The following is a 14,847-nucleotide window of genomic DNA, read 5'->3' on the forward strand; positions in this document are numbered from 1 at the left end:
TAAGAAGTGGCCAATTAAGCCAATATTAGGAAGTAACTAATTTGGTATTAAATGCAAGGTAAACAATAAATAAAATTTTGTGTGAAACTGGAATGGTGTTCTTACAAAGCTGCTAGCATCAGTTTCTTGAGGACCGATATGCCCTAAACCTAGAGATCAGCTCTATTAAACCCTGAGCAGGCCGGGTGACCCAGAAAACTAACCTGACCAAATGCTATCCCGACCGAAAGCTACGCGCTTATGTTTACTGGCGCCCAACGATCACTCCCTATTCTTCCAATATCCGTTCAACAACGAGGTGCGAAAAATGGCCGAAGTGACAAACAAGACGAGATTGCAAGGTAGCTGCCATGAAAGGTGAGAGAACAAGGAGCAGCCTCTGAGGTGGCGCCACGAACATAAGTGGGTCGGTTACAGTGTAATTACACTTGTCGAAATACGGAGGTGCTCCACTGTGTTGTATCCACATCGTTTTCTTCTTTGAAGAAGAACGTTTTATAATTGAATTGGCAGTTTAATTCATAGAAAATGTTAGTCTCTGCCTTCCCACCGCGGCGGCCCGGGTTCGATGCCGGGTCTGGTCAAGTGGGAATTGTGGTGGACAAAGTGGCGCTGGGGCAGGTTTTCTCCGAGTACTTCGGTTTCCCCTGCCAATCTTCATTCCACAAATTGCTCCACAATCACCCTCACCTATCATCTGGGGCTGGTACAATAGGACAGAAGTGGACGCAGTACAAGGGACTTAGTCCCAACTCACTAGCAAAAAAAAAAGCAGCAGCTGTCGGACATCCCTCGACGTAATGCTGATCACATAGCTGACTTATCCGCTATTCCACGCCATATGTGTCTAAATTTACTTTTAACTTTCTCGTGTGGTCTGTCGTGCAACCAAGTGTGCAACTGTTTGCACCAGTGACAGCAGCATGGTGAAGCTGAGTCTTGCCATTGAACATAATGCAGTTCACAGGCTGTCTCTCTTTTTTTTCAAACATCTGCAAAACACACTCGACTGGAGCAATCTCTGGTTTAATTTTTTCTTCATTTATTGCCTGTTATCATTGGACAAAGGAAATTCTGCGTACACTATAGGACACGTTTTGGAGTGGAACTCTACAATCTGGAAAGCGGTGCTGATAGACTGTTACAGCGGCAGTATAATCTCCAATAAAGAAATTCGTACACTAACTATATATCAGCACAACGAAAATCAACCACTTCTGTCCTGTACGACAATCAGACTAAGCATGAATGCCTTAGCACACAGCATGGCTGTAGTAACAAACTGGACTGTTGCTTTTGGAATTTTCTGCTTAAAATATATTCCTGAAGTCTGGCCGTTACCTGATGGAGGAAATCTATAATACTCTACGTCAGGCATGTCCAACTTCAAACAGGTTATGATCGACTTTTTAGTGTCAAAACTGCCAGTGATCTACCACTCGCTCCTATCGCCGTACCTCGCTTTAAGCAAAAATATTGGTAAAAATAACACGACACATGATGTTTGTTGTAAAAGCAACATACATTGAAAGTACAGACTACTTTAACACGTATTTTCCCTTCAAAATCTGAATATAATCATATTATATTACAAGAGAATTTACATGCTTTTCACGTATAATTTCCTTATAGGCCTACGAGATCGACCAAAAATCGTCCCGCGATCGACGAGTTGGACATGCCTGCTCTGCGTTATAACACTGCTTGCCCGAAACGCATCTGTGGCTCAAAGGAAACACGCATGGCTTTTATTGGGCGCGGAGATACCAGGATTTGAATCCCTGCCCGGTCACCTGCCGCTTGTTGCAGACAATTACGAATTTTTTCAAATTACTTTACGGTAGGAATGAAACAACAAATTGAATCTGGTCCCAATGAAATACTCAGCACAATCTACTGATGCGTTCATGTTATTCTCTGTTCGCATACAGCAGCTGATGAAGAGAGTGCTTACGGATTGGAGTAAGATACATAAAGTGCTGTGTTTTGGAAGGTAATGCAGCGTAGTTCGGCTTAAGTTCACCGACATCTTGGAGGAACATATTGCCTCCATCTTCAGGGTCGAAGAACAAGCCAAGCAAGTATCTAACAAGAAGCAGGAGGTAATTGTTTCCTCTTAAACCCGGAAGATGGAGGCACTATTTTCGTCCGAAACGAAGGTGAACGTCTACTGGACCACACGGTGATACATTCCAGAATATGTTATTATCGCCGCTGTGATAACCTGAAATTCAAAATAACTAGAAATTTCTCGTGAACAGTGAACATCCGGTTTACTACTGATATACTAGTGAAAAAACCGGCCTACTAAAGTAGGAGTACAATTTTATCGCAACGTTCAGTAAATCAGAGTCCCTCGTCCAAATATATTTCCTTCAAATTTGGGAAGAGACTGACAATAATGTATCCCAGTTTACTTAAATGTAAAGTTGTCCCTGTTCTTAACTAATTAAGCATTACGCCATGAAGGCGTATGGGGAGTGGATGTATAGACCCACGTTTTCTTCACCTGGGCACTACTTGGAGATGAGTGGTCAGCTTCTCGCTGCCGGTATGCATTGGATAGGAGGCTGGGTGTATATTATAACCCTGCTTCCCTGAAGTAGCCCTGTATTAAAGAAGCCAAGAAATCTCGTAAAAAGGAAGCTTCAGATGTCGGTATGTCAGTATCCGGCTTCTTTTCTTAACCTCAACATAACCAACGATTCCGATGGTGTGTGGGGGAAGAGATCACGCTGCATACCATATGTAAGACAATGAATGTAAATTAAAATTTGTAATTTGGACTATATTCGTGATAACGTAGTATGGAAGAACGGTGAGCAGGTACTGAGGATTGTTAGGAACAATCACAAAGAATCCTTCATGCTGGGCTTCCGTTTCTCACTGCAATGAGTACGAATAATTCAATTTCCATGGATATAAAGCCGTGTGGTCTGGTAAAAGTGAACCGATATGCTCCCCTTTCAACGAGCTTCACAGTAAATAGGACGCGACACCATTTAGTTGTATGGCTTACCGTTCGGCTCTGACCTGTTTACGCTGTACCAGCTGTTGCAAATGGCGTATGACGTCGAGATCAATGTGACATGGCTTGTTGTCCCACCGCGAATTCTTTTATTGTCATCTCTGTATTAACTTTACACCAAACATGAGTGTGAATCAGAAATAATTAAAATGACAACTAAGCGATGCGCGTGAAGCAGCATGTAAGGTTAGGTTAACATTTTACGCTCCTCGTACAAGACGACTCAGTGCGCCAGTACGTGCGCTATTGTGCATGCGTAAACCAACTAAGATGAATTATAAATTATACGAAATACCAGGGTATGGTTAGGGGCACGCGAGAGCGTATTTGTTTGAAGCAGTATGCTATAAGCCGTAAGGCCGCGGGTTCGGTTACCGATGAGATCATGGGTTTTTCAGCTGACCTAATCCTTCCAGCCGCACTATGGTCCTGGGGTACAAGGAATCTTCCTGCGGGCTAAAGGATGGCCGGCGCATAGGGTTGATCACCTCGCGGCCATCTGTGAGTCGATTGTCTAGAAAAAGTGGGAGTCTCGACGTCTCACAACCCTATTTGCCTCCGCGGTCTGTTTCAGGGATAGTTCAACATTTCTACATTTATCTGGGTATGACTGTCGATTCGAATAGCATAATTCATTAAAATATCAATTAATTTTGGTCTAAGAACACTTCACCCACAGAGGTTTGCTTCGGACACATTCAGTATCATATGCTGGATAGCTGACAAGATGTGGCGCAGTGCTTGTCAAACTTTCCGAGTTCGCAGTCCCTCAACGACCCCCTCTTCCATCCACATCAAATTATCTGCATATGAACTTAAATCAGATTCAGATAACACAGTCGATTTAAAATGCGTTAATGCATGTAGCCTGTTTACAGAATATATAATGCCTGTAAGGCAAAAATTGTCCCTGTACTCAACGAATTATGTACTACACCATGGAGGCGTATGGGGAAGTAGATGTATAAATCCACATTTTCTTGACCTCGGCACTAGCTGGAGGTTAGTGGTCAGCATCACGCACCTGCTGCTCCACCCCTGGGGAAAGAGCCCCCGTTACGCATTGGATAGGAGGTTGGGCGAACCCCAGAGCCGGTCTGGACGACTTGGAGAAGAGAAAATTCTTGACCCTATCGGGACTGGAACTCTGATCTCTTAGTCGTCCAGCCCGTAGCCAGTCGCTATACCGACTGAGCTACCCCTGCTCCAATTTATGTTCTCACTGCCACCCTCTACTGATAAGAATGACCCGGTCACCATTCTGTAACTAGCATTGATATCCGTACCCAATTTCGAGTCCAAAGTGTTGGTTACATCGTCATTCCAGACAAACAAATTTTGTAAATTATTTAAAATACTGAGTATAATATTTTTCCTTTAACTTGTAACAGGAATGGAAACATAATCTCGCGGATCCCTAAGGGTCCTCGAACCACACTTTGAGAACCACTGATGTTAGTGTTAGCTATTGCCGAGGTCAAGAAAATGTGGATTTATACATCTACTTCCCCATACGCCTTCATGGCGTAGTGCATAATTCGTTGAGTTCTTACCGTAAACTCTGAGTGGTGCAGAGTGGGTCGCGCGCCCCACTCGGTTCTCCGCCGCACACTCGTACGTGCCCCCGTCCTCCACAGCCACCCTACTGATGTTGACGTGACTGATGACGTCACCAGCCACCGTCACGTACTGCCCGATCACGAACCTGTATGGAAAATGGCAGTGCATGGAAACCCAGTGCCAGAACATATTTCTGGCGGGTGTGATAAATCCAATCCTTAGTTAACACATTGTGTTCGCATCCGTAATGGCGATGGCAATAGTTCCGCTTCCGTATTCAGCGAACCTCGAGAGAACGCTAGATACACGTAAAATTTTGCATGCAGTTGATAAAAGCGAAATTCCTCCATAATTACTTTAGGTTTGCCGATATGGTTTCAAACAGATATAATGTTGTGTTTCTGCCGCTGTTACGACACTTTGTCGTTATTCCAAATATAAGCGATAAAATTCCTGATTTCAGAATGTAACATGTTTTATCTACGAGTATTTCTTGGATCGATTCCATCGGAATTATTATTTACAGCCTTCAGCTTTTTAACAGGAATTAGACTGAGCTGTATGCAACTTCTGTTTGTCATGTAGGGGACATCTTGATTCGTTTGGACAGCTGCTGGCTCTGCTAGGTCTGTGGACCAGTCGCAATGAAGGGCATCTCTATTTACAGTGTCTGTCTTCCTTTAAGTAATTCCATGAAGGAATAAAACTAAAAACCAGAATTATCACACCAAAAACGAAATACGAATAACGCAAATGTAGATCTGAGAATCTCGCGGAGGTGGAAAGAAGGTTATGTTCGTCGAGTATGTGACATGAAGTAGTGCGGTAGTTACCAGCGCCGGCCAGAGAGCACAGGAGAACAAAGAGGCCGAGTGGGCAGCACATTTTACCAAAGTCTTTGTTCTTTCTTACTTGAAAACAAACTTTTGCTGATCTTTTACTCATATAGTTACCACTAATCGAAGCATGTTATCTGACAATGTAAATATAAGAAGTTCTGGGAAGAAATAATAGCCTACTTTCCTTTGATACGACACCGATCATATAGAAAGCGACGCCTCCAACAATTCTTCCATGCTGCGGGGGTCTTTACCGAGCGGTTGCGTAGCAACGATAGGGGATACACATATAGACTGCTGGGAGAGATTTATAACGTATGCCATTGATATGGGCTCAGTGGTCATGACATATATACCAAGTTTCATAAAGACTGGTTAAGGCATTCACAAGTTGGTAGGGGGTTTTACACAGAGACACAGACAGCATGAAGATCGCATAAACCTAACTTAAGAAAGTAGGCTAAACCCGTTTTCAGATTTGCAACAGCGTCACAAAATTTCGTGTTCTAATTTTAACTAAGTATGAGGGCAGAATTTCTCGTTCGGGGCGGCGTTTTGGCTTGCGTCTGCCCCTTATGTACAGGTGAGAACATTTTGAAGGTAATCTAATTGCAGATATTACAATATGTGAACTGTGAACTAAGTAATCTTGTAAGGCAGTAGCTACAGATAGACTTTCATGCTGTGGTGTGGCTTTTACCTGTCATTCTGGGGAAGCGGGAAGCCGTCTAATTTCCAATAGATTTGTGGGGTCGGTTGACCCGTAGCAATGCACTTCAGGGATACGTCAGGGCCGGGCTGGAGCGTCTGCTCGATGAAGCGATACAGCAGCTGCGGGCGTGACGCTGCAAGAAATGACAAATTGTACACTGCGTGTTGCAGGGTTGCTGCGACTGTCATGTTAACTGGAAAGCTTCATTTCACCGATATACTCCCATGTTAAAATAAAGTATTAGATTACCATTTAATTACATTTAATTTATTGTCGTTTGCCTGTTAAATGCTATTCAAATCCTGACGTGTTTCGATCATAAATGGACGTATTCAGAAGGGATATTAGACATTAAAGGAGACTTTACAATTTTTATGCATGAATAAAATATTTGAAATGTCGAAGTCATAAACTGTTTATAAACATTTAAAACTAATAATATATTAAAGTTATTTAATGTGAGCACTTCAGTATATTTTGCTGAAACACTATGTTACAAGCCGGAAGGCCGCGAGTTCGATCCACCATGAGGTCAGTGGATTTTTCAATTTACCTATTCCTTCCAGCTACAATATGGCCCTGGGGTGGACTCACCCACTAATGGAAACTGGCACAGGGGGTAAAGGGCGGCCGGTGCGTAAGGCTGACAACCTCATCGCCATCTGTGAGCCGACTGTCTAAAAGAAGTGGAAACCTCGACGTCTCAAAACCCTATGGGCCTTCACGGCCTGTTACAGGGATATATTTTAACTTTTTACCTTCTTAGTTGTTAAATTCATCTTTCCTGGTAACCAGTGCGTCACTGTAAGAGCATACTGTGCAGTGCTGCCTAATATGTCAATATGGCAATGACGCGAGGCATTGCTGAGTGGTTCTTGAGATGCAAAGTCATGGACTTTTAATGGCTTAGGCTTTTAAAACCTTCATTCTTATAAACAGATTTGAAGGATTCTTGCTATCGGTTGACTTTCACCAGACTACATGGCGTGATATCCCAGAACACAGTTCTCTTCTAAGTATACTTAGACGATGCTTTCATCTAATTTTATGTAGGTATTTAAAATGGCTGAAACGTTGGTTAGCGACACTGTTAAGGTCAAAGGTTACTTGCCGCAGAGTGAGTTAAAATGCATCAAAGAGTGGAGTGGAATTATTCCGAAGTTCTTGTTGAATATGTCGAGGTGAAGGTAGGTACATTGTTAAAATTGCAGCATCATGTTATGATATTCATCTGTAATCAGTAGTTACGGAACACAACAAGAAAGATATTTAAATATCCTTTCGAAGCTGTGGACTAACTGGACAGCCCAACGCGCAGACTAAATGGATTTCTGTGGGGTTCCCCCTCACATGTGAATAAAACAGAACCCCCAGTTTTTGTGTGCATATGAGGCGTGGGCTGCCGAGACAGGATGGTTTCCATCTCAAGATCTGACTTCACTCTACTTCACGGCGTAGCCAAAAGCACTGCGAGTGTGCCGGGGCTACAACTACCTAACACAAACACAGACATCCATGCCTTGAGTGGTGTTCGAACCCAGGGTCCCAGTGTTCGAGTGGGCGAAGCCATTTCATGTCAGACTGAGCGGCCACTGTGATCGGCACTCAAATGTGTAGGAGGGTGTAAACAACAGCAAAATACTTTCTTGTAGCAACACGTCGATGTCAAGTGTCGAAAAGAGATTAGCAACAGCAACACTAGAATCAAGTGCGGGTTTTAAAGGGGAAAATGGACTTGCAACAGTATTAAGGGTTAAGGGTGGGAAAACCCGATGCAATCTTGACAGAGAAACCGCCAGCGGCAAGTGTGGAGTTTGTAGCCAGTTTCCATCGGCAGGCAGTTCTGAAACAAAGACTGATCCAGACAGAAGCAAGCAGCCCAGCAGAACCCACGCGAAATGGTCTGAGCAGAGATGTCCTGCCAACGGGTGTGCGTAGCACAGGCTAGTCCACAGCGCAGCGAGTAGTCTACACGGCAGGCGTACCACTGCGAGGCGGATCCAGCGTGTTGCAAGTGGTCTACGCAGCAGGCGTACAGCGAAATTCGAAATGGTTCCATCCTAATGTAGATACTGAGATTGTAAACGCGGATAGCAGTACCGTCAATGTGACGTTATATATCTAAATCTGCGAGGTTTCAAAGGCGAAATAAGAGAACTGTCAGTTTCATAGCGAATGTAAATACAGCATTTCAGGTTACTGACCCTAGAAATGCAACCACCTTATATAGGTGAGTTCTAATGAGAATTGGCGGAGAAATAAGAACCGCCATTCATCACAGAAATTTGTAAAACTTGGGAGAACTAAGAGAATTCCTAGAGAACACATAGAGTGAGAAAAGAAGGTCAGATCAGTTATTCAGTATAACGCAAATTATATAGTGTGTGTGTTTGACTGGATTCAGCGTATTCAGAGACTGGGATAAAAATTTGAAACGCTGCATTGTAAGACTGCGAGCAAGGGGGGAGGGACGGAACCTTGACGCTGTCAGAACTTGTGCAGGGTTTGTACCCAGATGGTATAAAAGCAATTATAATGGGTGCAAATTATTGCAATTTCGCAATATAGCCCTCAAGCATGAGTTCGAATAATCTGAAATGTAATAACTGTGGAGAGATAATCACGTGGCAAGCGTTTCTTAAGTGTAAGAAGTACGTAAGGATCAATCAGTTTTCTGCAAAACATGGGAGCCGACGGCCCCACAGGGATATTATATTTTAACTGTTAGGAAAGGGGGAAAATAGCTCGGGAATTCACAAGGCCTAGGTAGAAAGCAGGTAGACCCGAAGTCACTAAATAGAAACGTGGGAGTGACAGTTCGCGAAACGAATGACGACCATCTGCGAATCCCACCAGTTAAAAGAGAACGTCAGCAAGACAGCTGAGTTATTGTTGCGCATAGACTCCTCAAGGGACAGAACCTGAAGGGCTCAACAGAATGTGATCCAGAAAGAAAAGTAATGGCGGAAAGCGTAAGGGAATCCCCGATGGAGCGATAGAGGCTGAGATGAACCTAGGGAATATTTCGATTACGCAAGAGTTTCAGTCAGTAAACAAGCAGGTTGTGATTTCTTTCGAAATGCAAAAGCACAAATATGTTATGAATGTCGGTGTGTTCAGCTAAATGGGGAGGTGGTCAAGATGGCGATTGCTAACCAAACAAAAATCGCGAATATAGAAACGACACGAGAAACCAGGAAGATAACACAAACGGTTAATCGACTTCGTCCATTGTGACCGAAAAATGTCTTTTTCTTACTCTCTTTTGTAATCCTTCATCCTTGACAAGTTTCGGCCTTAGAAACCATTTTCAGAAGGATATAGCCATAAAATACAATATATCGTTCTGAAGATGGCCTCTAAGGCAGAAATATGTCACTGATAAAGGATTAAAGACGGAGTTGATAAACCTTTTATGATATGGATACTGTGACGGACCACCATGAACCAAACCAGGAAGATCAGAATGTGTTATCAGATTACCAGTGAAGGACAGGCCGCCATTAGTAGGAATTTCAGACAAACACGAAATTCAAGAAGGCATTTTTATGGCAGCGTGATAGGCAGTTATGTGATTACTAGCATTTTAGGTACGAAAGGCGAGGAGGTAGAAATTCAGGAACCGGTAGTGAAACTAGATCAAATTAAACCAGTACGGGATCTCACAGGCATGACTAAACAGAAAAGAAAACGATAAGGAAAAGTAAATCTCGGAAAGTCTAAGGCTACATCATCAGATGTGTGAAGAAAATAAATTACTGATAGGAACGTGTCAGGATTATCAAGCAAGTGGCATTCCAAATGTGTCCAGTCAGGGAACCGAACCAATATGTACCTAACCCTATAGGCACACTTCCTGAAACCCACATGGAGGAAGCAGCAAAGCAGGCAGAGAAATCATTGAAGGAAGGAATAGTTGGAGAAAGTATGTAAAAATGGGTGCCAGTGGAAAACAGAAGTTCAGGATCATACTCGTAGTAGATGTGGTTGAGGGGCTATGCACTAGCTGTAGCAGCTACTACAGCTATCTCTATTCGCACGCAACTCAACTACCCTGAAGATGGAGGCGATATGTTCCTCCGAAACGTCGGTTAAAGCGAAGAATACACGGTGCCAGATCCCAGAAGACGACTTTCTTCATGGTACAATAATAGACTCCGTCCACTGATCAGGCAATTTTTCCTTATGCCAAATAGAAGTAATTAGATTGTAGATCTTAGAACGTAATATTTCTCCTCCTGCTTGAATAAGTTCTGCCGGAATTTGATCGCTACCTGGCGATTTATACCGTTTCAATTTTGCAATAGCACTTTCAACCTCAAAAGGGCTAGGATCGGGTACTAACGGCTCATCTGTATGGATTTCTGTCTGCCTAACATCACTGACCCTATGTACATTCAATAACTGAGAGAAGTAGTACCTCCACTTATTCAAAATGTGGGAATCTGCAAGCAGATCACCATTCTCATCCTACACTAAGTTACTGCTAGGTTGGTAACCCCTTTTAAAGACATTTATTCCTCTGTACAGGTCTCTAATGTTCTTGTTCTTACAGTTCATTGAAAGTTAATAAATTTTGTCTTTCAGATATTCCCTCTTTTTTTCCTGAAATGCCTGCTGGTTTCACGTCTTATATTGTTCAGATTATCCCCATTTAGCTCGCTTGAATCCTGTAACCATTGCAATTTGGCCTGCTTTTTTGGGTTCCTAGGTAATGCCCGCATGAAACACTAGAGGAGGTGTCACTATACGTGACGCGTTCAGCCGTTACTATGCAGCCCCCGCAGCATACGCATACACAAAAATACAGGAGGTGATACACGCGGTGTTCTCCTTGGATATCGTAGGGCCGTTGAATGAATGAATCGGGAAATAAACAAATATATTAACATTCCAGGGTGGACTGAGTAAATTTATAATAGCTATACCACTTCCGAGGCAAGCTACAGAAACTGTCGCTAAGGCTTTCGTAATGCACACTGTGTTGAAATTTGGAGCAAACAGCAACGTTCTATTTAGACAAAGGTCAGATTTTCTTAGTTCATTTCTGCAAGAATACTTGTTAGATTACTAAGGATAAAAGAGATTCAGACTACAGGGTTTCAACCAGAATCCAGTTGTGGTTTAAAGAGAAGCCATACAGTTCCAGCGGACTACCACCGCCACCTAATGCACACCAACAGTATTAGTCGCACACAGATATTGGCTTTTCGGACTTTATCCAACGTTCTGGTTTTTAAGATAAATAAGAAAAAACACGACGTTTCGGAAACTGGATCTGTTTCCGTCCTCATGTGAGGGAAAAAAACCTATTCTGTTGGGGCGCTTAGAAAGAGCTAGCCTCAATTACGGTCCAGTGATTGAGGCTACCTCTTTCTAAGCGCCCCAACAGAATAGGTGTTTTCCCTCACCTTAGGACGGAAACAGATCCAGTTTCCGAAAGGTTGTGTATTTTCTTTTTTTTTTTTTCTGTGGCGCTACAGCCCCAATTTGGGTCTACGCCTTCCTCCATGAAACTCTCCATTTCACTTCGGTTTACTAGGTTTACTAGGAGTCGGTAGGACTCCTTGGGCGAGTGATCAGCCCGTCGCAAGGCCTCTACCTGTAGACAAACACAGAAAAACGCACACAAACATCCATGCCCTGAGTGGGATTCGAACCCACGATCCCGGCTTCCGAGCGAGCGAAGACAGTGCATGCCTTAGACCGCTCGGCTACCGTGACCGGCCGTGTATTTTCTTAGTTATCTTAAAAACCAGGACGATGGATAAAGTCCGAAAACCCAATATCTCTGTGTGTTATACACCATCGTCAGAATCCTATAGTATTAGTGTATTGGCGCAAATCAGAAATGCCATCTGCACTAAGAGATATTCTCGGCATACAGAACAAATACGAGAATTAAAAGGGAGATACAGACTGCATGAGAAGTTGCAAGGCAAAAACTATTCTCACGAAAAGGAAAGAGCAAGGAATAGTACGGTAAAAGGTCGGAACAGTTTGAGTTAAATGTTGGCCAACAGGTACTGCTTTATGACGAAACTTTCCGCGTAGGTAGGTCGAAGGAACTTAGTTCCCAGTACACTGGGTCCTATAAAGAATTTGATAACAAGAAACGCAACATAACAGAATAGGAGGGAACACAACCCACCACCTCAAACACACATATGAGTGGAGGGGACTATATAATCGTATATTAACAACCTAAGCAACGACATAGAAGACAGCAGTTTCATCAGCCATCATTTATAACATATGAGGACGTCCATATTGGTCGAAACACGTAGTGTAAAACTTTTAAAGTGAATAGCTTTTAATACGTTTTATAGAACATTAGTGTTGCACGTGAGACCGCGGAACTAATTGATTGCATGAAGTGTTGTCCGTAAACGGGGTATACGCGAAGATCAAGAAAGACGGGCACGCTGCACAAGTACATGTCAACAGATAAAAGTTTTTTACTAAGTAAATGGCATATATAATTTACGACCTATTAGTACGATAGTTCAGTATAATTTGAGGAATACGTAAAAAGATAAAGATATCCTTGTATCAGGCCGTGAAGGCCCATAGGATTGTGAGATGTCGAGGCTCCCACATTTTCCGCACAGTCGGCTCACAGATGGCGGAGAGGTTTGTCAGCCTCATGCGCCGGCCGCCCTTTAATCACCAGGAAGATTCCTGGTACTCATTTCTGTTAGAGGCTGAGTCGAACACAAGGCCACAGTGCAGCTGGAAGGATTAGGTCAACTGAAAAATCCAATGAACTTATTGGGAATCGAAGCCGCGACCTGCCGGCTTGTAGCATAGTTCCTCAACCAACCACGCTACCGCGTGCCCCTGGGAAATAGGTAGAAAAGTTCATTAGAGTAAATTTAGGAAAGGGATCAAGAGGAAAGTGTCATGTAGGATCCAACTGTATAGTTACATTCAGTTAGAAGGGAAGGAAATTCATTGTTTCTCTTTTTTTTCAATTTCACATGGATAGACCGCGGCATTCACTAAAACGCTGCTGTCTCTATCAGTACGTATTTCTGGGTGATGCAGTGCTTCGTAAATTCGAGTAATCGCAGAAGAGGAATGAATGTAGATTCTAAGTGTTCTGACGATGGTGAATAATACTCAAAGTGACTTTGTTTTTGGACTTTCTTCATCATCCGGTATTATAACGTCACGTGTAATAGTGACTATAGACGGGGTTTGGATTGGTGAATAAATTTATTGTCCACTCACAGGTCATAACTACAAATAATTATTACATTATTGCTGAGTTCCACAGTACAAATCACTCCAAAGTAAGTTTTCTAAGCCTGCTTTCACTAGTCGTTGCTTGGTAACAGCTCTAACAATGGCTATTCCTCTGCAATGTTTTTACTAGACGTTTTCTGGTAATGAATCTTAGCTGGTTAACACTCCACAGTTGAACGCTCAACTCAACTACTGAACTGAACTGCGCGTTCTCACGTGTTCTCCCTTTATAACTTCGGGAATACCAGAATAGAGATCACCACCTGCAACAGTCTCTCTACTACTGCGGAGAAGTGTTTAGTGACCCGCTATCCGGCAATGGATGTCCTATTGTTGAGAGCGTAAGATCGGGAATGTGTTTACCGAACCGTTGCCTATCAATGGTCATATGCGCCACACCAAAAACCAAATAACACAAGATTCGGAAACCGGATCTGTTTCTGTCCTTAGCTGATGAGGGAGACACCTACTACGTTGGAGCCTTTAGAAAGAGATAACTTCAGTCACTGGACCAAGTGGTATCTCCACTTCACCTAAGGAAAGAAACAGATCTAGTTTCCGAAATGTTGTGTCCTCCAGCTTTCAGAATACTGGAAGATGAACAAAGCCCAAAAAACCAGTAATTAGGAGGACTGAATGTTTTTCCTATAAAAGTATGCGCCTCTAGGGACGATAATAAGTCTGAATCTTAAACAATATACGTAGGCCAGATTTTCCAGAATAATGACATTAACTGTAAATGTGTTACATGCATTTTACACTGAAGTAATTGGCAGAAAACCATAAAGAAATGAACTGGATTTCAATGCAGTACAGGTATACTCCGGAGATACTGCAGGTTCGGTTCCAGATCACAGCAATAAAGCGGGTCACACGAAAATTTCGTTTCCCAGTGCACATAAAACTTATGTTTAGACTGTACTGTAGTCTTTTAAATGTGCAGTATAATTATGTCTATAAATAATGTGCATACCTTAATTAAAGATATTTTATCACTAAAAATGCTAACCACCATCTGAGCTTTCAGTGAGTCGTAATGCTTTTACTGATGGAGGGTCTTGCCCCGATGTTGATGGCTGTTGACTGATGAGGGTGGTGGTTGCCGGACGGTTGGGTGTCTGTGGAAGTTTCTTAAAATAAGACAACAGTGAAGTCTGCAGAATCCACTGACTCCTCCTTTCGCGAAAGATTTCTCTGTAGCATGCGATTCTGTTTGATAGCATTTCACCCAGAATAGAACTTCTTTCAAAATTTGAGTCTATCCCTCAAACCCTGCCGCTGCTTTATCAACTTAGTTTATGTAATATTCTAAACACTTTGTTGTCTTTTCAACAATGTTCACATCATCTTCACCAGACACCCCCAGAACAATTACAGTAGTATTATCAAATGAAAACGGGTCAGAAGCCAAAACATATTAAAGAACATTTCTTACCTCAAAAATAATCTCCACAACTGTT

General features: G+C 42.7%; 1 protein-coding gene across 2 annotated transcripts in view; it reads right to left on the reverse strand.

Moving 5' to 3' along the window:
* LOC111871092 (Down syndrome cell adhesion molecule-like protein Dscam2) overlaps nt 1-14,847 on the reverse strand; it is a 244,320-nt gene that overhangs the window by 90,992 nt on the left and 138,481 nt on the right. For both annotated transcript variants that reach the window (XM_023863883.2, XM_033754105.1), the window contains exons 8-9: nt 6,128-6,272; nt 4,582-4,733 (exon numbers count right to left, since the gene is read on the reverse strand). In XM_023863883.2, the coding sequence (XP_023719651.1) occupies nt 4,582-4,733; nt 6,128-6,272 (297 nt within the window). The remainder of the gene's footprint in view (nt 1-4,581; nt 4,734-6,127; nt 6,273-14,847) is intronic.

Source organism: Cryptotermes secundus, unplaced genomic scaffold (genome assembly GCF_002891405.2).
Source record: "Cryptotermes secundus unplaced genomic scaffold, Csec_1.0 scaffold188, whole genome shotgun sequence".
In the NCBI taxonomy this organism is placed as follows: Eukaryota; Metazoa; Arthropoda; class Insecta; order Blattodea; family Kalotermitidae; genus Cryptotermes; species Cryptotermes secundus.